This window comes from Globicephala melas, chromosome X, assembly GCF_963455315.2.
Source record: "Globicephala melas chromosome X, mGloMel1.2, whole genome shotgun sequence".
Classification (NCBI taxonomy): domain Eukaryota; kingdom Metazoa; phylum Chordata; class Mammalia; order Artiodactyla; family Delphinidae; genus Globicephala; species Globicephala melas.
This window is the reverse complement of record NC_083335.1, coordinates 94170191-94191335: the sequence shown is the minus strand read 5'-3', so window position 1 is coordinate 94191335 and position 21145 is coordinate 94170191. Positions and strand designations below refer to the sequence as shown.

Below are 21145 nucleotides of genomic sequence, written 5' to 3'. Positions count from 1 at the left end.
GAATTGGGCAACTCCCCAAAATACTCTAGGCAGGGGGTAGGGGGAGATTCTCCAGACTCCTTGAGGCCGTGGACAGATTCAAGGGTAGCAGGCTCCTGCTCCTTGCCTCCCATTGATAAAAGAGGTAAAAAGTAGAGCTAAGACCCCTGCTAGGGGACAGGAATAAAGACGCAGACGTAGAGAATGGACTTGAGGACACGGGGAGGGGGAAGGGTAAGCTGGGACGAAGTGAAAGAGTGGCATGGACTTATATCTACTACCAGACGTAAAACAGATAGCTAGTGGAAAGTAGCTGCATAGCACAGGGAGATCAGCTCGGTGCTTTGTGACCACCTAGAGGGGTGGGATAGGGAGGGTGGGAGGGAGACGCAAGAGGGAGGGGATATGGGGATATATGTATATGTATAGCTGATTCACTTTGTTATAAAGCAGAAACTAGCACACCACTGTAAAGCAATTATACTCCAATAAAGATGTTTAAAAAAAAAAGACCACTGCTAGGGAAATAGGCCTCATTATATTTAATATTTATTTAGCCAGAATTGCCTATTGGTTAAGACCAAGACTCTAGAGCAAGACTGCTTAGGTATGAATTCCAACTCTGCTAGCTGAGTGATTTCTGGGAAATTAGTTAGCATCTTTGTGTTTCTATTTTCTCATCTGCATAATGAGGATAATTACAGTATCTACTTTATAGAATTGTTAGGATTAAGTGATTAGTACCTGTAACGTGCTTACAATAGTCCCTGGCATGAGAAGACTACAGTAATTTTTTTCAGCGTAAGAGAGATGAGCCAGAAGAGATTTTATCACCCAGTTTCCTTAGGTAAGAAATTGAAATGTGTCTGGGAGAAAAATAGCAAAAATCGTTCGGGCTCTTTAGGGATTGTAAACAGTAATAATCACATCACATGTACTGTGATTGACATGCCATAATAATTTGTTCTGACAATTCTGAATACTAAACAGGATATAACTATGTATTGAAAGGAAAGTCCTCAATTTCTGACTAAACATCTGGTAAACTGGCACATGTTCAAGAGGCCTTTTGGTAACAGTAAGGTCTTAGTTGCTAGAAGTTTAAGATGTGTTTTACAGTATTAGGATGTCATCCTGGTTACATCTGTAGAACCAGTTTTGCTATAGTGATTCAAGTAGGTGTTTATAGTATGTTTTGTTTTCTCCATGGCATTTTGCCAGGGTAGGCAAGGAAACTATTCCTGAAATAACTTCATTACAATAATGAAAGTGTAGTCTTTTGCCTTTAAAAAAATTCAATTTAATACAAATATATTGAGTTGCCTAGTAAGTATAGTAGTAATGCACCTATATGTTTTTAGAATTTTTTTTAATTATTTATTTTTGGCTGTGTTGGGTCTTCGTTGCTGTGCATGGGCTTTCTGTAGTTGTGGTGAGCGGGGGCTACCCTTCGTTGCAGTGTGCGGGCTTCTCACTTGTGGTGGCTTCTCTTGTTGCAGAGCACGGGCTGTAGGCGCACAGGCTCAGTAGTTGTGGCTCGCAGGCTCTAGAGTGCAGGATCAGTAGTTGTGGTGCATGGGCTTAGTTGCTCCGTGGCATGTGGGATCTTCCCGGACCAGGGCTCGAACCCATGCCCCTGCATTGGCAGGCGGATTCCCTGGCAGTCCAGTGGTTGAGACTCTGTGCTTCCACTGCAGGGGGTGCGAATTCAATCCCCAGTTGGGGAACTAAGATCCCACATGCCATGCAGCGCAGCCAAAAAAAAAAAAAAGTCTACAAGCAGTAAATGCTGGAGAGGGTGTGGAGAAAAGGGAACCCTCCTACACAGTTGGTGGGAATGTAAATTGGTGCAGCCACTATGGAAAACAGTATGGAGGTTCCTTACAAAACTGAAAATAGAGCTGTCATGTGATCCAGCGATCCCAATCCTGGGCATACATCCAGAGAAAACTATAATTTGAAAAGATACATGCACCCCAAGTGTTCATCGCATCACTGTTTACAGTAGCCAAGACATGAAAACAACCTAAATCTCCGTCGACAGATGAATGGATAAAGAACACGTGGTACATGTATACAATGGAATATTAGCCATAAAAAGAATGAAATAATACCATTTGCAGCAACATGGATGGACCTAGAGATCATCATACTAAGTGAAGGAAGCCAGACAGAGAAAGACAAATACCATATGATATCACTTATACGTGGAATCTTTAAATATTATACAGATGAGCTTATTTACAAAACAGAAACAGACTCACAGACTTAGAAACTAAATATATGGTTACCAAAGGGGAAAGGTGGGGGGAGGGATAAATTAGGAAGTTGGGGTTAACATATACACGCTACTATGTATAAGACAGATAATCAACAAGGACCTACTGTGTAGCACAGGGAATTCTACTCAGTACTCTGTAATAACCTACATGGCAAAAGAATGTGAAAAAGAATAGATGTATGTACATGTATAACTGATTCACTTTGCTGTACACCTGAAACTAACTCAACATTGCAAATCAACTATTCTCCAATCAAAATTAAATTTAAAAAAGAAAGCTGACTTCTAACATCACAGATTAATTTTTCCTGGTTTTTAAAAAGTTGATATAAATGGAATCAGAGGTCTAGCTTCCTTCATTGAACATTATATTTGTGAGAGTTATCCATGTTGTGACTTGTAGCAGAACTTTGTTCTTTAGCATTGCTGTGTAATGTAATATTCCATTGTATGAATATACCACAATGAATTGACACATTCTTCTCTTGATTAATATTTAGGTTTTTTCCAGATTGGGATTAAAAATAATGCTGCTGAAAATATCCTCGTACGTGCCTTTTAGTATACGTATATATATACAGTTCTGTTACACCTATACTCGGGTAGAATTGCTGGTCACAGGAAATGCCTATGTTTAGCCTTAGTAGAAACTGCAAAAGTCATTATACCACTTTACACTCCCACAAGCAGTGTATAAGAGTTCCAGTTGCCCCACATCCTTGCCAACACTTGCTGTTACTTTCAGTATTACAGTGGGTGTGTGTAGTAGTGTCTCATTTTAGTTTGAATTTGCATTTCCTGATGGCTAATGAGCTTGACTTCCTTTTCGTGTTTTTAGTGACCATTTTGGGGTGTGTGTGTGTGTGTGTGTGTGTGTGTGTGTGTGTGTCAAGTGACCATGCAAGTCTTTTGGCTGATTATAAAAATTGAGTTGTATTTATCCTTTTGGTCCCTGTTCAGACCTTCCTGTATCTCCATGCTTCCATGTGGGAGCATTTTCATTGGGTCTGAAACGCTACCTTTAGTATTTTCTTTAGAGTAGATCTACTAGTGAAAAATACCCTCATTTTTGTTTTGTCATAAAATGTCTTTCTTTTACCTTCATCTTTGTGTTTGGAGGACTAGGTTAGTGGTTACTTTCCTCCCACTTTGAGGTTACCATCCCTTTGTCTTCTGGCTTCCATTATTTCTGTTGAGATACCAGCTGTTCTTGTTATTGTTGCTCCTTTGAAATTCATCTGATTTTTGGTTGTTCGTTTGTTTCTAACTGCTTTTTAAGGTTTTCACTTTGACTTTGATGTTCAGCAGTTTTAACATGCTTAGTTGAGGTTTTCTTCGTATTTATCCTACTTGGGCTTTAGTTTGATATTTTAGCAGTTTGGGAAAATTCTTAGACTTTATCACTTTAAGTATTGGTTCCGACCCATTCTTTTTCTTCTCTTCTCTCTCTCTCCAACATTTTCACTTTGCCGTAAGTCTCTCATGCTTTTTTGTTTCTCCATTTTCTTCTGACTTGCCTTCTGCTTAGTACTAATAATCTTTACAGCAATTTCTATTCTATTAAACACATCTGTTGATTTCTTAATGGCCCTTATTGTATTTTTCAGTTCTGGAATTTTCATTTGAGTTTTTAGAATAGTTTCCAGTCTCTGATAAATTCTCTATCTTGTCATAATTTCTTAAACATATTAATTATGAATATTTTTAACATCTTTATTGGAGTATAATTGCTCTACAATGGTGTGTTAGTTTCTGCTTTATAGCAAAGTGAATCAGCTATACATACACACACATCCCCATATCTCCTCCCTCTTGTGTCTCCCTCCCACCCTCCCTATCCCACCCCTCTAGGTGGTCACGAAGCACCGAGCTGATCTCCCTGTGCTATGCAGCTGCTTCCCACTAGCTGTTTTACGTTTGGTAGTGTATATATGTCCATGCCACTCTCTCACTTTGTCCCAGCTTACCCTTCCCCCTCCCTGTGTCCTCAAGTCCATTCTCTACACCTGCATCTTTATTCCTGCCCTGCCACTAGGTTCATCAGTACTGTTTTTTTAGATTCCATATATATGCTTTAGCATACGGTATTTGTTTTTCTCTTTCTGACTTACTTCACTCTGTATAACGGACTCTAGGTCCATCCACCTCACTGCAAATAACTCAATTTCATTTCTCTTTATGGCTGAGTAATATCCCAGTGGATATATGTGCCACATCTTCTTTATCCATTCATCTGTCGATGGACACTAAGGTTGTTTCCATGTCCTGGCTATTATAAATAGAGCTGCAGTGGACATTGTGGTACATGACTCTTTTTGAATTATGGTTTCCTCAGGGTAATTATGAATATTTTTAAGTCCATGTGAGATAATTACAATATCTCTATTTCCTATGGATATATTTTAATTCTTGGATTTAGATTATTTTTTTGTTTTTGTTGTTGGCTTGCCATGTTATTTTTAATTAAATGTCAGATGCTTATATTAAAAAAAAAAGAGGGCTTCCCTGGTGGTGCAGTGGTTGAGGGTCCACCTGCCCATGCAGGGGACACGGCTTCGTGCCCTGGTCCAGGAAGATCCCACATGCCATGGAGCGGCTGGGCCCGTGAGCCATGGCCGCTGAGCCTGCACGTCCTGAGCCTGTGCTCCGCAACAGGAGAGGCCACAACAGTGAGAGGCCCGCGTACAGCAAAAAAAAAAAAAAAGATACTTTGAGTCTCTGGATGAGTTCTCTTTCTCCAGGAAGATTTTACTTTTGTTTATGGCAGGTAATTGGGTTAGATATAGATTGAATTGATCCAGTCATAACTTGAGTTGGTTGAAATGTGTACTTCAGCCTTTATGAGGGATTATCTATTTCTGGTCACCCTTAGTCCCAGTGTCTAGTCTTCGGGGTTCCCACCAGAAAGCTTTGGCTGTCTCCAGGACCATTATAGGGCCACAATATCAGTATTTGCTCCCACACCCACCAGATTTGAGAGAATGCTGAAAGCTGTGTTCATGTTCCATAATACTGTACCCAGTATCATATGGGCATATGTCTCAAGGGGAAGAGCAGCTTCAGAATTTTCTCTTAGGACTTTTCTTCTCTTTAAGATCTTGGCCCGAAAGTACTGACTGCTTTCTTTGGTAGATCTCTGATGCCTTTAAACAGGTGTTTGTCCAGTTGCTCTTGGCAGAAATATTGAACCAAAACAAACTAATCTGCCATTGTCAGCATGGAAATCCTCTTTTTTGCTTTTTAATGCCTTTTTAAGGGAAGTTAAAAAGCACGAGAAATCAGAATTGTTCTCTCTTTTTCATTTTAAATGCTCATTGACACCTGAGGGTAAAGCTAATATATTGTCCTTAAATAAGTCTATGCAAATCTGGCCTTTGAATTCTGGTAGAGTTTTTGGGATACATATGAGAAAGTGTGAAATCTATTATGAGTTTGTTCTATAGTTAAGAACCAAAGCAACTAAGGAAGATGTACAAATGGCCAATAAGCACATGAAAAGATGCTCTACATCATTAGTCATCATGAAAACGCAAATCAAAATCACAAAGGTGTACCACTTCACACCCACTGGGATGACTAGAATCAAAAGGTTATAATAAAAATTGAACTTAATGATAATAACAAACATTGGTGAGCGTGTGGAGAAATTGGAACTTTCATACACTGCTGGTGGGAATGTAAAATGGTGCAATCACTTTGGAATACAGTCTGGCAGTTCCTCAAATAATTAAACACAAAGTTACCATATGACCCAGCAACTCTACTCCTAGAGACCCAAGAGAAATAAAAATATATTCATAGGAACTTCCCTGGTGGTGCAGTGGTTAAGAATCCACCTGCCAATGCAGGAGACACGGGTTTGAGCCCTAGTCTGGGAAGATCCCACATGCTGCAGAGCAACTAAGCCCATGTGCCACAGCTACTGAGCCTGCACTGTACAGCCCGTGAGACACAACTACTGAAGCTCACGTGCCTAGAGCCCGTGCTCCGCAACAAGAGAAGCCACTGCAATGAGAAGCCCACGCACCACAACCAAGAGTAGCCCCTGCTCGCCACAGCTAGAGAAAGCCCATGTGCAGCAACGAAGACCCAATGCAGCCAAATTAAAAAAAAAAAAATCACACACAAATGTTTGTAGAAGCACTATTCACAATAGCCAGAAGGTGGAAACAACCCAAATTTTCATCAGCTGATGGATGGATAAGCAAAATGTAGTATATCCATACAATGGAATATTATTTGACCATGAAATGAAATGAAGGACTGATGCATGCTACAAGATAGATGAGTGTTGAAAATGTTATGCTAAGTGAAAGAAACCAGTCACAAAAGACCACACATTATATGGTTTCATTCATACAGAAGTCCAGGATAGGGAAATCTATAGAGACAGAAAGTAGTTAGTGGTTGCTTAGGACTGGGTGGGGGAGGGGGGTAGAGGAATGAGAGCTAAAGTGTACAGGGTTTCTTTTTGAAGTGATGAAAACGTACTAAATGTGACTCTGGTGATGAAACGTACTAAAAGTAGATACACATATCTGCGAATCTGCTTTTAGAGAAACATTGAAAATATTTTCTCCTATTCTGAGGTTTGTCTTTTCATCTTGTTTATGGTGTCCTTTGTTGTGCAAAAGCTTTTAAGTTTCATTAGGTCCCATTTGTTTATTTTTGTTTTTATTTCCATTTCTGTAGGAGGCTGGTCAAAAAGGATCTTGCTGTGATTTATGTCATAGAGTGTTCTGCCTAGGTTTTCCTCTAAGAGTTTTATAGTGTCTGGCCTTGCATTTAGGTCTTCAGTCCATTTTGAGTTCATTTTTGTGTGTAGTGTTAGGGAGTGTTCTAATTTCATTCTTTTACATGTAGCTGTCCAGTTTTCCCAGCACCACTTATTGAAGAGACTGTCTTTTCTCCATTGTATTTTCTTGCCTCCTTAGGGAACTCTACTCACTGCTCTATGGTGACCTAAACGGGAAGGAAATCCAAAAAAGAGGGGATATATGTATATGTGTAGCTGATTCACTTTGCTGTACTGGAGAAACTAACACAACATTGTAAAGCAACTATACTCCAACTAAAAAAGAAAGAGTTTAGAGACAAACAGTTCTCAATTTGAATCCAAGCATGACCACTTACTAGCTGTATGACATTGGGAAAGCTATTTAACCTCATCTTTCTCATCTGGAAAATGGGTATAAACTAGAACCAACTGATAAGGATTAAATGTAATCATATATGTAAAGTGCGTGGTGTTGGGGACATCATAATTATTCAGTAATAACTGTGATAATAAAATTATTGTTAACAAAAAAGAAACATTGAATTGTACACTTTAAATTGTGAATTGTATGGTATGCGAATTATGTCTCAATAAAGCTGTTACAATAAAGGACCAAAGCAATATTTATGATAGCAACTGGGGAGAGAAGGTGACAGATGTGGATACAAGCTCATGGTGTTGACGATCTCTCTCATTTTCACTCTCTTCATTAACAATTTGCTGACGCAGACGTACAGAATGGACTTGAGGACATGGGGAGGGGGAAGGGTAAGCTGGGACGAAGTGAGAGAGTGGCATGGACATATATACACTACCAAGTGTAAAATAGATAGCTAGTGGGAAGCAGCCACATAGCACAGGGAGATCAGCTCGGTGCTTTGTGACCACCTAGAGGGGTGGGATAGGGAGGGTGGGAAGAAGACGCAAGAGGGAGGGGATATGGGGATATATGTATACGTATAGCTGATTCACTTTGTTATAAAGCAGAAATTAACACACCACTGTAAAGCAATTATACTCCAATAAAGATGTTAAAAAAAAAAGTTTGCTGACCAGTTGTCAGGGCCTGGGGTGGAATTAAAGCAGAACCCTGGGTCCTGTAATACATGGTCAAAGGTAACTCAAGTAAGAGTAAGTCATGGAATCCAGCAAGAGCAGTGATCTGGATAACTGACCAGGAAGATAACACTGCTGAGATAATCCAGACTTGTCTTAATCCTGGCTGGGCCCGACATCCTGAAGCAGGACTTACCTTCCTTAGTTATTCCCGTGGTCAGAAAGTACTGCACTGTTCCTAAATCTCCCTGCTTTGCAAGCCTCTCATATACCTAGAAGAGTTTTCTTTAGAGTGTAAACTTAAATCTCAAAGACCTTTTCTAATTTGGAGCCTATTTCTCTGGAAGTGCTGGAAACACGTGCAACTTCTTGATTGAGAAAGGCACATAAAGCAGATGCATTTGCATAGGAAGCCCATGACCCCAGAAGTCACCATCTGGGAAGGGGCTTTGAGAGTTCTCATGGCTCACTTCAGTCGTGTCTCTGAGAGATTTGGAGCTTCAATTACTCATTCAGTGGTTAAAAAAAAAAAAGGGCAGGTCACAGATTGTACAATCTTTATTTCACTTATTCAACAGACATATCAGTTACCAACTTTGTGCCAGTCACTGTGCTAGGTGCTGTAATAAAAATCTGTGTGAAACAGTAGCTGCCTCTAGGAGATTGCACTAAACCAAAGGTACCAAGTGAGGAAAGAGACGTATGCGTTAAGTGACTGTGAGTTCCCAATAGAGTGGCAGTTAACTGAGCTTAGAAGAGTCTTGGAAGCATTTAGCACAACTGAATAAATATAGTTGAATAAAGGCCGAGAAAAGGCATCATTGAGGCGGTAACACTTTAACTGAACCTTGAAGAACAAGTAGGGTTTATCCAGGCAGACGAAGAGGAGAGGAAGGCTGGTGGCAGAGAAACAAATGAGTTAGGACCCTGTGGTAAGAGCCATTATGAGAGTTAACAAGGGACACAGCCAGAAAGGGAGGAAGAAATGAACTTAGAGCAGTACTTCTCAGACTTTAATGGTCATACATTAAAGCCTGAGAAAAACGGAAAATCGTGTTAAAATAGAGATTCTGACTCAGAATTTCAGGGTCTAAGCTAGAGCACTTCATTGACCCCCAATCAATGTCAGTGCTTCTGATCCATGAGCCACACTGAGTAACAAGAGCTTAGAGATCTATTTGAGTGGGATGGGAGAGGAAAGTGAAAAGTCCTAATTAACATGTAAATTTCTGGATAGAATGATCTGGAGTGATGGTGTTGTGAGCTGCTAGAGGGAGTGTAAGAGGAGATTTTCAAGGAAATATAAGTTTTGTTTTGTGTTTTGTTTTGTTTTGAGGCACCTATAAAGATATCTCGGAAGAGAAATCTGGTAGGAAGGAGAAAAATAAGACCATGGTTCCTGAGTAGAAGAGAAAGATGTGCCTATGAATGAAATTGAGAAGGGACTGCAAGAAAAGTGAGAGGATGATTAGGAGAAAATGATATGATCACTTCCACAGAAGAAGTTTCAAGAAAGTGGGAATGAACAATGTCAAATGTTGCAGAGAGATGAGGAAGGAGCAAGACTAGAATCCAGACTGCAAGGAGTTGAGGATTGGAAAACGAGTGTTTCGATTAGTGGTAAGAGGGTTGAGGAAAAGTGTGAAAGAGAGTGTGGCAGTAGACAGAAAGGAGTGTAGGGTAAAGGGAAGGGTCCTCCCTCACCCTTTTTTTCCTTCCTCTTTCCTTTCTCCTTCCCCCTTCCCTCCCTCCCTCCCTCTCTCCCCTCCCTCCTTCCTTCCTTCCCTCCCTCCTTTCTTCCTTTTAGCATTATTATATCAATAGAAATTTTCCTACATACAAAAAATTGAGAGGCTATTATAATGAATGCTAGGATAAGCCACAGAGAAAGTGCTTGCCTTGTCCTACAAACAGAATTCCCCTCCGAAGAGGAATCCTGAGCAATAAAATGTTCTCCACCACTTAACACAAAGATTAAGGTCTTGATGTCAAGTCAGGAAATTAGCAAGTTCATTCCTAATAGCAATTATTTTCTCTGTGAAATAGGAAGAGTTCCTTTGGAAGGAGTTCGTTTGGCTGGAATTACATGGGAAGAAACTTTGTAAGTGTGGCAGGGGTTTGGAATATTGCCAAAGCCTTCCTTTCAGCTTTACCCAAAGTGATGTCTTACCTTCTAACAAAAGATAAAAACAGCAAAATGCCCTCCGACCTCGCCCCTCCACTCCACACACTCACATAGGAAATGAGAATATGAAAAGTAGCAGGATACAAAATTAATGCACAGAAATCTCTTGGGTTCCTATACACTAATGATGAAAAATCTGAAAGGGAAATTAAGGAAACACTCGCGTTTACCATTGCAACAAAAAGAAAAAAATACCTAGAAATAGGGCTTCCCTGGTGGCGCAGTGGTTGAGAGTCCTCCTGCCAATGCAGGGGACACGGGTTCGTGCCCTGGTCCAGGAAGATCCCACATGCCGCGGAGCGGCTGGGCCCGTGAGCCATGGCCGCTGAGCCTGCGTGTCTGGAGCCTGTGCTCCACTACGTGAGAGGCCATAACAGTGAGAGGCCCGCGTACTGCCAAAAAAAAAAAAACCTAGGAATAAACCTACCTAGGGAGATAAAGACCTGCATGCAGAAAACTATAAGACATTGATGAAAGAAATTAAAGATGATACAAACAGATGGAGAGATATACCATGTTCTTGGACTGAAAGAATCAACATTGTGAAAATGACTGTACTACCCAAAGCAATCTACAGGTTCAGTGCAATCCCTATCAAACTACCAATGGTATTTTTCACAGAACTAGGACAAAAAATTTCACAATTTGTATGGAAACACAAAAGACCCCGAATAGCCAAAGCAATCTTGAGAAAGAAAAACGGAGCTGGAGGAATCAGGCTCTCTGACTTCAGACTGTATTACAAAGCTATAGTAATCAAGACAGTATGGTACTGGCACAAAAACAGAAATATAGATTAATGAAACAGGATAGAAAGCCCAGAGATAAAGCCACACACATATGGTCAACTTATCTTTGATGAAGGAGGCAAGAATACACAATGGAGGAAAAACAGCCTCTTCAATAAGTGGTGCTGGGAAAACTGGACAGCTACATGTAAAAGAATGAAATTAGAACACTGCCTAACACCATACACAAAAATAAACTCAAAATGGATTAAAGACCTAAATGTAAGGCCAGACACTATAAAACTTGTAGAGGAAAACCTAGTCAGAACACTCTATGACATAAATCACAGCAAGATCCTTTTTGACCCACCTCCTAGAAAAATGGAATAAAAACAAAAATAAATGGGACCTAATGAAACTTAAAAGCTTTTGCACAGCAAAGGAAACCATAAACAAGATGAAAAGACAACCCTCAGAATGGGAGAAAATATTTGCAAACGAAGCAACTGACAGAGGATTAATCTCCAAAATATACAAGCAGCTCATGCAGCTCAATAGCAAAAAAACAAACAACCCAATCCAAAAATGGGCAGAAGACCTAAATAGACATTTGTCCAAAGAAGATATACAGACTGCCAACAAACACATGAAAGGATGCTCAACATCTCTAATCATTAGAGAAATGCAAATCAAAACTACAATGAGACATCATCTCACACCAATGAGAATGGCCATCATCAAAAAATCTACAAACAATAAATGCTGGAGAGGGTGTGGAGAAAAGGGAACCCTCTTGCACTGTTGGTGGCAATGTAAATTGGTACAGCCACTATGGAGAACAGTATGGAGGTTCCTTAAAAAACTAAATATAGAACTACCATATGACCCAGCAATCCCACTACTGGGCATATACCCTGAGAAAACCATAATTCAAAAAGAGTCATGTACCACAATGTTCATTGCAGCACTATTTACAATTGCCAGGACATGGAAGCAACCTGAAGTCCAGCGACATATGAATGGATAAAGAAGATGTGGCACATATATACAATGGAATATTACTCAGCCATAAAAAGAAACAAAATTGACTTATTTGTATTGAGTTGGATGGAACTAGAGTCTGTCATACAGAGTGATGTAAGTCAAAAAGAGAAAAACCAATACTGTATGCTAACACATATATATGGAATCTAAAAAAAAAATGGTTCTGATGAATCTAGGGACAGGACAGGAATAAAGACACAGACATAGAGAATGGACTTGAGGACACGGGGAGGGGGAAGGGTAAGCTGTGACAAAGTGAGTGAGTGGCATGGACATATATACACTACCAAGTGTAAAATAGATAGCTAGTGGGAAGCAGCCGCATAGCACAGGGAGATCAGTTCGGTGCTTTGTGACCACCTAGAGGGGTGGGACAGGGAGGGTGGGAGGGAGACGCAAGAGAGAGGAGATATGGGGATGTGTGTATATGTATAGTTGATTCACTTTGTTATAAAGCAGAAAGTAACACACCATTGTAAAGCAATTATACCCCAATAAAGATGTTTAGAAAAAAAGATTATTGGGGGCTGTTAGACTTCTATGACATGCCACTTAGAAGGTCAGGACCACCAACGGATCCCCTGTTGTGTGGACTCTGGGAAGAGAAGGTTGGGAAATGATGTCAGGAACTTTTCTCCATTTAAGTCTGAATAAGTAGATATTTGCATAAATATCATCCTAGCTATTCATTAGATAACAGCTTAACTCTAGAGGTAGAAATATACATTCGAAGCATTTTGTTCAAGTTTCTTGTCTCCCAAGTATCTCTCTCTTCCTGGCCCCTTTCTTGGGGAGCAGGGAGCACCCAACATTGGTAATGATAATTGAAGTTAGTGATTTCACAGTCATTTCTTTGCATTCTCAGAAGGCCTTAGCAGTTAATTCCTACTAAGCAGCAATTGGGTAATAATTGGCTAACTCTCTTGACAGAGAAAAAAACGTAATTTGGAAATAATTGACCTAATGAGAAAAATGGATTGATGGTTAAAAAATTGTTTGGGTCATTGCATTGTTAAAAGTAATAAGTAACTTGGAGATGAAGTACCGTAAATTTAACAGTGTAAATACTGCATGTGTATGAATACATAATTTATATGGTAATTTACGCTTAGCTCATATTCTACATTTGAAGTTATTTTTCTTGTAGTAGAAAAAACAGAAGGACTAAAAGAAAAGGATCCAGTACTAGATTCTTAAGGTTTGTAGAAATGTGTAATACATATAAAAGTATATCACCTGGGATAAACCGTAATGGAAAAGAATATAAAAAAGAATGTGTATGTATAACTGAGTCACTTTGCTGTACAGCAGAAATTAACAGAACATTGTAAATCAACTGTATTTCAATAAAAACAGTGTATCAGCAATATGTACTGCTTTATAATGCTCCATTGAACTAGCCTCTCAGAAAAAGTAACTCAGTCCAGTTACTTCCCAGGCTACTCCTGTGATAGTATTTCTGTCTTTTAAATTTGATTAGTACATGGCAGTCTTTCCAGAGAATGATATCGATGATTTAAATCAGTGCCAAAAGGCTATGAGAGGAGTTGATGCTTTGAGTAAAACTGAGCTTCTCCCAGGCAACTAACTACCCAAGCTTCCGAGTTTTTATGCCCATCAAATGTAGATGTCTTCCATTGATTCAGAACTTAAATAAGAAAATGAACCCTTTATTCCCATGCATTTTAAATTATAAGTAAAAACAATTTTGTTATATGTACGTTGGAGGTAGGCATGGAAGGTATTATCTCAATTTTATGGGCAAGAAAACAGAACCCAGCCAGACTCTCGGTTCCTCCCTGCTCCAATATTTGGAGGTCGTGGCAGCCTGCAGTAAGTGATTGTATTTCAGATTTGACCACACAGTCTGTGCTCATGGGTTGGCAGTACATTTTTTAGATAATAGAACTCACAGCCAGCAGTGTCATGCTCTGAAACATAGTACCATGCTCCATTCAAATGAGCCACATCTTGTCCCCTAACACTGCTGCTCGGTATAAACCGGGTAAACCCATTAGCCATCAGTCATTTGAAGAAATAAACAGCTAGAGTTGAGACCCCTTGAAACATTAAGGCCTTTTAGACCAAGACAGATTGACTCAGTAACAGTGAGGTTCTCATTTCTTCAGCACTGTATGGAATTTAAGAATATAACTGAAGAGCAAAGAAAAGTGAGCAATCTGTAGTCAGTATATAAATTTAAAAGGTCCTGCAGATAGAGAGGAACTCATGAACAATTTATTATTGAGTGCTTTCTGTTTCAGTTTCTACACTGGTATATGTTGAGGGTATCAAGAAGAAATATCAGACATGGTCACTCGTGACTCCTCAGGAGCTTGTAAGCTGATTGAGGAAACAAAACGCACCGTGTAAAGGACTCCACATATTCAGACAGAGCAGATGGGGTCTGAAAGGTGTTTTAGTTTCAGTTGACCCTGAAGCAGACCCTGAGACAAGCACTTGAGTGCATGTCTGTCTGGAGGAAGGTATAAGAAGCGTGGGAGAAGGGAAGTGAGACAGGGAAGGCGGCCAATAAAGGTGACAACGTTACTAGACAACAGTCACCGTGGGTGACTAGAAAGTAATCTTATGAGGAAACACCGGTAAACAGTATAGAACACGCACCTCCGAGTTACTCTACCCAAACGGTAGGGGAACTGGGCTCGTTATATTCCAGCTCTTCTCAGGGCTAGGATTGGGGTGTTGAAGGGCTCTCCCAGGGGTATTAATTCCTGGGCACTTCAGCCTGCCCAGCACCTGGGCACAGCAGGCTTCTGCAGCCCTGGGAAAAGCCCTCAGGTGCAGTGAGCAGACGCTGATAGCTGGAAGCCAGCCCGTGCACATGAAACAGAGGGGTCCAAGGAATATGGGTAGAGGACTGCCAGCAGCCACCACAGTAGGATTCTTGGTGTAGGTGAGACTTGAGAGCGCTCTTTCTCTTCTCTCCTCAGGTCTCTTCATGGTCCTCTCCCTATTGTCCATCGTGTATGGAGCCTTGCGCTGTAACATCCTCGCCATCAAGATCAAATACGATGAATATGATGTCAAAGTGAAGCCCCTGGCCTATGTCTGTATCTTCCTCTGGAGGAGCTTTGAGATTGCCACTCGAGTCATTGTCCTGGTCCTCTTTACCTCTGTCCTGAAGACCTGGGTGGTGATAGACATACTCCTCAACTTCCTCAGCTTCCTCTTCTACCCCTGGATCCTCTTCTGGTGCAGTGGCTCCCCCTTCCCTGAGAACATCGAGAAGGCCCTCAGTCGGGTGGGCACCACCATCGTGCTGTGCTTCCTCACCTTACTCTACGCCGGGATCAACATGTTCTGCTGGTCAGCGGTACAGCTGAAAATCAACAACCCCGACCTCATCAGCAAGTCCCAGAACTGGTACCAGCTGCTGGTGTACTACATGTTGAGATTCATCGAGAACGCCTTCCTCCTCCTCATGTGGTATCTTTACAAGACTGACATCTACATGTATGTGTGCGCACCCCTGCTGATCCTGCAGCTGCTCATTGGGTACTGCACGGCCATTCTATTCATGATCGTGTTCTATCAATTCTTCCACCCTTGCAAAAAGCTCTTTTCCTCTAGTGTTTCTGAAAGCTTTCAGGAGTGGCTAAAGTGTGCTTGCTGTGACTGCAGGCGGCGGAAATCCTCTGAGTCTGCAGAAAAGACGGATCTAAGGTCATCCGCAGACAGAGAGGAAACCCCTTCTAGCAGTAAAATAAGTTCTATGCCCAGCCAGATCTTGAATGCCGATGAGCTCTTTTCTGCTTAATGGGACCTGAGTCTCTTGAGGCACAGATGTATTGTTTGCTGGGTTGAGCCCTGTTCTTCATACAAGTGATGGGCCCTGCACAGTTAACAAAGCAGGAAGTTATCTCTCAACTCCTTGAGAGTCTCTCCCCTTCGGAGAGCTCTCGGGTGGGCATGTGGGAACCATGGAGAGAAGCCAGGGAAACCCCTGAGCGTTGCAGGGGCAGCCTAAGGCACCACCATTCACAGTTGACCATGTTCTCCCAGACGTTACTGGCCTTTTCATTGACAAAGTACCCATGATATCTGAGTTGGGCTGGTTAGATCCATCAGGTAGAATGAGGGCAGGGGCTTACTTGTTTTCTAGTTTTCTGGACTGCTGGTCTAGGTAGCCTAATGTTTTATTATCCCTGAACGTAGTTTTCACCCAAGAGTTATCTGATGACCACAGATGGTTACTGGGGTTTTGCCATCAGCCACAACAGTCCTGTCAGAGTTTTCAGAGAGGGCTGTTCAAGTTTGGTTTTTGAATAGACAGATGTTCCATTTTCATCTCATCAGGGCTCTTTGTACACAACCAACTGTAGCAGCCTTGGAGACTTTATTCTCAAGGATCCATGGATTCAAAATTGAATTCTAAATTTGGTTATGGAAGCCCTAGAATTTTAGAAAAGTTGTGTTCTTTCAATATGTTGAAGAAATTCTGGATCAAGAGGGTTGTTAAAATATCAAAGTGTTTGTAGGCTTTTATAAGCAGAGTTCTTACCTTCTTGTGGTAGTTTAAGATGAATCTGCTAGAAGGTAGGCTTAACCTCATCAAGGTTGAGTCCTGTCTTACAGTTCTGGGAAATTTCTAGTAGAATTTGCTAGGATTTGCCTTCTTAGGAAAGAAGAAAATAAAACCCATAGTCTTTACTCCACCTCTTCCTTGCCTGTCAGGAAAGTTTTAGACAAGAGTTACCTTGGTTAACCTAAGTTCTTCTAGAAAACACAGAAATTTCTCACCTAGCATATGTATATAGGCCATTTTAATTTTCATTATTTGAAGGAAAAGGGTTCCCCACCTTCAGTTAGATGTTGACTTCAGAAACTTTTAAATTTTGCAAACAGCTAACATGACCAGAAGATTTTTATCTTTAACTGAATGCATTTTGATTTGGTATGATTATGAGTTAATTTGAATAAGAACTTCAATTTTATCCTCCTACACTCTCCTATCTTCAGTATAATTTCTCCTTTGATCTGGAACCATATTTCTTTCATAAAAGGATTTGTAGAATATCCTCAGTTGTCTTGGAAAAATGCCTAGATCTAGTACCATTATTTCTACCATAAAAACCTTGATGATGAAACACCTGGGAGCAGGTGACGTCACTGACGAGGCTGGACATTGCAGGTCGATCAGGGTTGACAGTCTTAGGACTCATAATGGCTGAACTTTCTGACCCATCGAGTTTCTAACAGCTAGTTTGTCAGGGGACAGGTTAAAATGGTGAGTTTGAGTAGGAGTTGTGGCCAGAATTAGCCAGGGATGGAGAGACTGGTACTTCCCCAGCCTTGGTTTGGAAGCCTGTCTCAAGAACCACTACAAAATCTGGGCCTTCAAATACATTTAAAATCATTTTAAGGTAGAATGTAGGTAAGCCTATTGAGTGACCCCAAACCAAACTGACAGTGATGGTCTGTCACACTCCTAAAGCCCAATTATAAGCCACATTTAAAAGGATAAAGAGGTTTGGTAACTAAATTGGACATTTTGTCATCTTTAACTCTTGATATGCAGATACCCCTGCTTTGGGGCCATATACGTCTAGTCACTTTGGGGACGAGAAGCCACTGCTTTTTTTCTTCATGGCCACAATTTAAGTCATAGTGAACTGAGAAATCTTGTTTTTAAATTATTTGTATTATACCTCTGAAATGGCAAAATTATAGCTCAGACTGCACAACTAGGTTGCCCTAAAGACAAACAAACCAGCAAATTTCCTCCTATCTTGAGAGTTAAAATGTCTTTTTCAGTAATAATTCCAATTTTTAAAACTCTCCGTGCTTTGTCTAATTAATTACATACCATAACTTGTCGCAACAGATACTCCAACTGATTCATTATCATTTGGCTGGATGGAGGTGAAGTATTTCCTCGAAATATATTGAAATAAGATCATCAAATATGTTTAGACTTTCTTCATTACTGGAGACAGTGCAGTGTAGAGGTTGACATCTCCCTGTCCAACCCTGCAAGTTAGTTAATTGTTCTATGCCTCAGTTTCCTCACCCACAAAATTTGCATGATATACTTGCCCAGACTACCTCACAAGGTTGTCAGAAGAACAAATTAAATAATAGGTGTGAAAATGCTTTGAAAATATTTTTGAAGTGCCATGCATGTTTAAAGGAGTTGTTTTTATAGTTATTCAAATCCATAACAGGTTTTTTTTTTTTTTTTTTTTTTTTTTACCGTTAGAGAAGAAACAAGTAGCATCATTCACATGAGTGTCTTAAGTGAATATGTCGGCCTTTGGCCTTACAGAAGGGCAAGTGTAAATGGCCTTTACTCTTGGAGAGAACTCAACAGTTGCCCTTTCTCTTACCATCATTTGCTTATAAAAATTAGCACCCAGGGCTTCCCTGGTGGCACAGTGGTTGAGAGTCCGCCTGCCGATGCAGGGGACACGGGTTCGTGCGCCGGTCCGGGAAGATCCCACATGCCGCGGAGCGGCTGGGCCCGTGAGCCATGGCCGCTGAGCCTGCGCGTCCGGAGCCTGTGCTCCACAACAGGAGAGGCCACAACAGTGAGAGGCCCATGTATCGCAAAAAAAAAAAAAAAAAAAAAATTAGCACCCAAACATATGGTACTTGGAGGAAAAAGACCCACTGAAATCTGAGAAATTGCTTTTGATAACAAATGAGCTTATCATTTTTGTATGTCATCTTTCATAAAGGATATAGCAGCCTCTTTTGTTAATTTTTCTTTACAATTTGAATGCCTGATCCCGCTAGACTTTAATTGAATGTGGGTATAATTTTTTCTGCCTTGTAAATGGGAAAAATAAACTTTAAAATTGATTGTCAAATACAGCATTTTCTTGGAAACCTCCTTAGAACATTAGTGCTATGGGTTATGACTGTATGTGTCAGTACTCCTCAGCCAGTACATTGCGGATGTGAGTTTTGCAGGCTGCTTCTCTGCAGCCATTCACTCTAATAAATATTGTTTATGTTTCTTCATATAATAAATTAATTTTTCCATTTCTCCTTGCTTTTCATTCCTTATACAGTCCTTTCATGGCTTTTTGACTTCAGGGACTATTTTAGAAACAAATTTGCAAATGGTTTTGTTGTGATTAATTATGATTTTGTAACCTCACCTGAAAATTTTGTTTGATAAGCATTTACTCCATTTGTTAAAGCTGCACCGCTCAATACTAAAATTCTGCTCCAACATAAGTGGTATACTGATCCAGAAACATAAAATATCAAATGAGCGACTTGATATTAACATAAATGAATAGTCAAATTGTAAATGGCGATCTGTGGTTGGAAAAAATATCAGGTTTTTTCTGCATGTCCAAAGGCCTTATTTTTTCTATTGAGGTATAATTGACATATAACATTATATTAGTTTCAGATATACAACATAATGATTCAATATTTGTATACACTGCAAAATGATAACTGCAATAATTCTATTTACCATACCATCACCATGCTGTTTATTACATCCTATGACTTGTTTATTTTATAACTGGAAGTTTGTGCCTCTTGATCCCCTCCACCAGTTTCGCCCACCCCCCTAACTCCCCTCCCCTCTGGCAATCGCCAGTCTGTTCTCTGTATCTATGAGGGGGTTTTTTTGTTTAAGAAAGACAAATACCATATTATTTCACTTACATGTGGAATCTAAAAAACAATCAGTTATTTAAGGGGTTATTTCGGAGCATGAGATAGACAAGGATTGTTGCAATAATTTCCTTTCCTCTGAAGGTGACCTTGCAATTTGGAAAGACTTGGCTATAGGAGAAATGTTTTGAAAGAGATCTCTTGGTATTAAATCAACCCCTTGAGAAAACTGAAGGTCAACAAGTGTAGTGTTTAAGTAGGTCAATGTAAAATTACTTCATTTGGTGTTTGTAAATGTTTTATTTTGAAATAACTTCAAGCTAATAGAAGAGCCTTAGGAATAGTGCAAAGAATTCATTTATCCTTCAATCAATTTCACCTATTAATATTTTGTCATGTTTGCTTTATAATTCTTACTTTCCTTCTTTTGACCCTTTATTCCTAAATACTTCAGTGTGTATTCTCTTATGCTCTGAACAAAGGCATCCTCTTACACAGCCACAGAATGATGATCTAATTCTGGAAATTCAACATGGATACAATACTAGTATCTAATCTAGAGTTCATATTCCATTTAACAATTGTACCCATTACTTCATTTGTTTTCACAAAGCTTCCCTAACAATGTGAATCTACTCAGCCCTCTTTTATGGGTTCTCTTTATTTAAAGGTATGAGTAAATTTTAACTTCCCTATGAATGCTCTGAAAACTATAGCAGACTTTGAAAATCTATTTGAAGAAAACATGCATGTTATCAGTAGTAATGGCTTAAAAGCATAAATTTGGGATGTTTACTGGCAAACTGTGGGTAATTCTTTTTCATGAATCTCCATTTTAACCACCAAGTGTTGACTGCTTAATATATGGACCTGTAGCTCACACCCTGCCCCTGCCCCACTGTGATAGTTCATTTTACAGTGTTCAGGCCCAAGTTTGTAAAGATTTGGAAGGGGATGAAGGAAGTACAGTATATATTATTCCTCCATGACCATATTTCTCCGGCTGCCCCCTTCCAGGAGACTGTATTCTCTATGAACATCTTTGCAGCTGGGAAAGGGCTCAGAAATACCAACTCTACACTATATGAGTGATGTTTTGAGCCTCTTCTCTTTTTCAAAAAAGGCACTTCATATCAGAAGAGATTTCTACAGAGCTGAGAATTCAGAAACATCCCTGATCCCTTCTTTCCCAGCGCACAAGATACCCTATCAGACTAGGTCCCTAACCTGCTAAGAAGGTGTGTCCGCTGCAGAAGCCTGCCTGAGGGGATGCCTCACGCCTCCCTGTCACCCTCTCTGTGTGGTTGTTTCTCTGGAAATTATCAGAACAAGAACGTATAAAACAGTGCAGGTTTAAGCAGGGTTTGGTACCCAGAGCATCTTTGAGGAGTATACAGCAAGATGCAGCAGCAGCATCTCTTGGCAGCAGGTTATCAGAAAACTTCTCACCCAGACTCCCCTGTGTGAGGTTTCAGCACTTGCCTCCTGCCAAGGAGAGA

At 40.2% G+C, this 21145-nt stretch overlaps 1 protein-coding gene across 1 annotated transcript in view; it reads left to right on the top strand.

Moving 5' to 3' along the window:
- The window catches only part of XK (X-linked Kx blood group antigen, Kell and VPS13A binding protein), a 52504-nt gene extending 33439 nt beyond the window's left edge, over positions 1-19065 (top strand). Inside the window, exon 3 of the mRNA XM_060292889.1 lies at positions 15002-19065. Within this exon, the coding sequence (XP_060148872.1) occupies positions 15002-15828 (827 nt within the window). The 3' untranslated portion in view covers positions 15829-19065. The remainder of the gene's footprint in view (positions 1-15001) is intronic.
- Positions 19066-21145: the final 2080 nt, after the last annotated feature.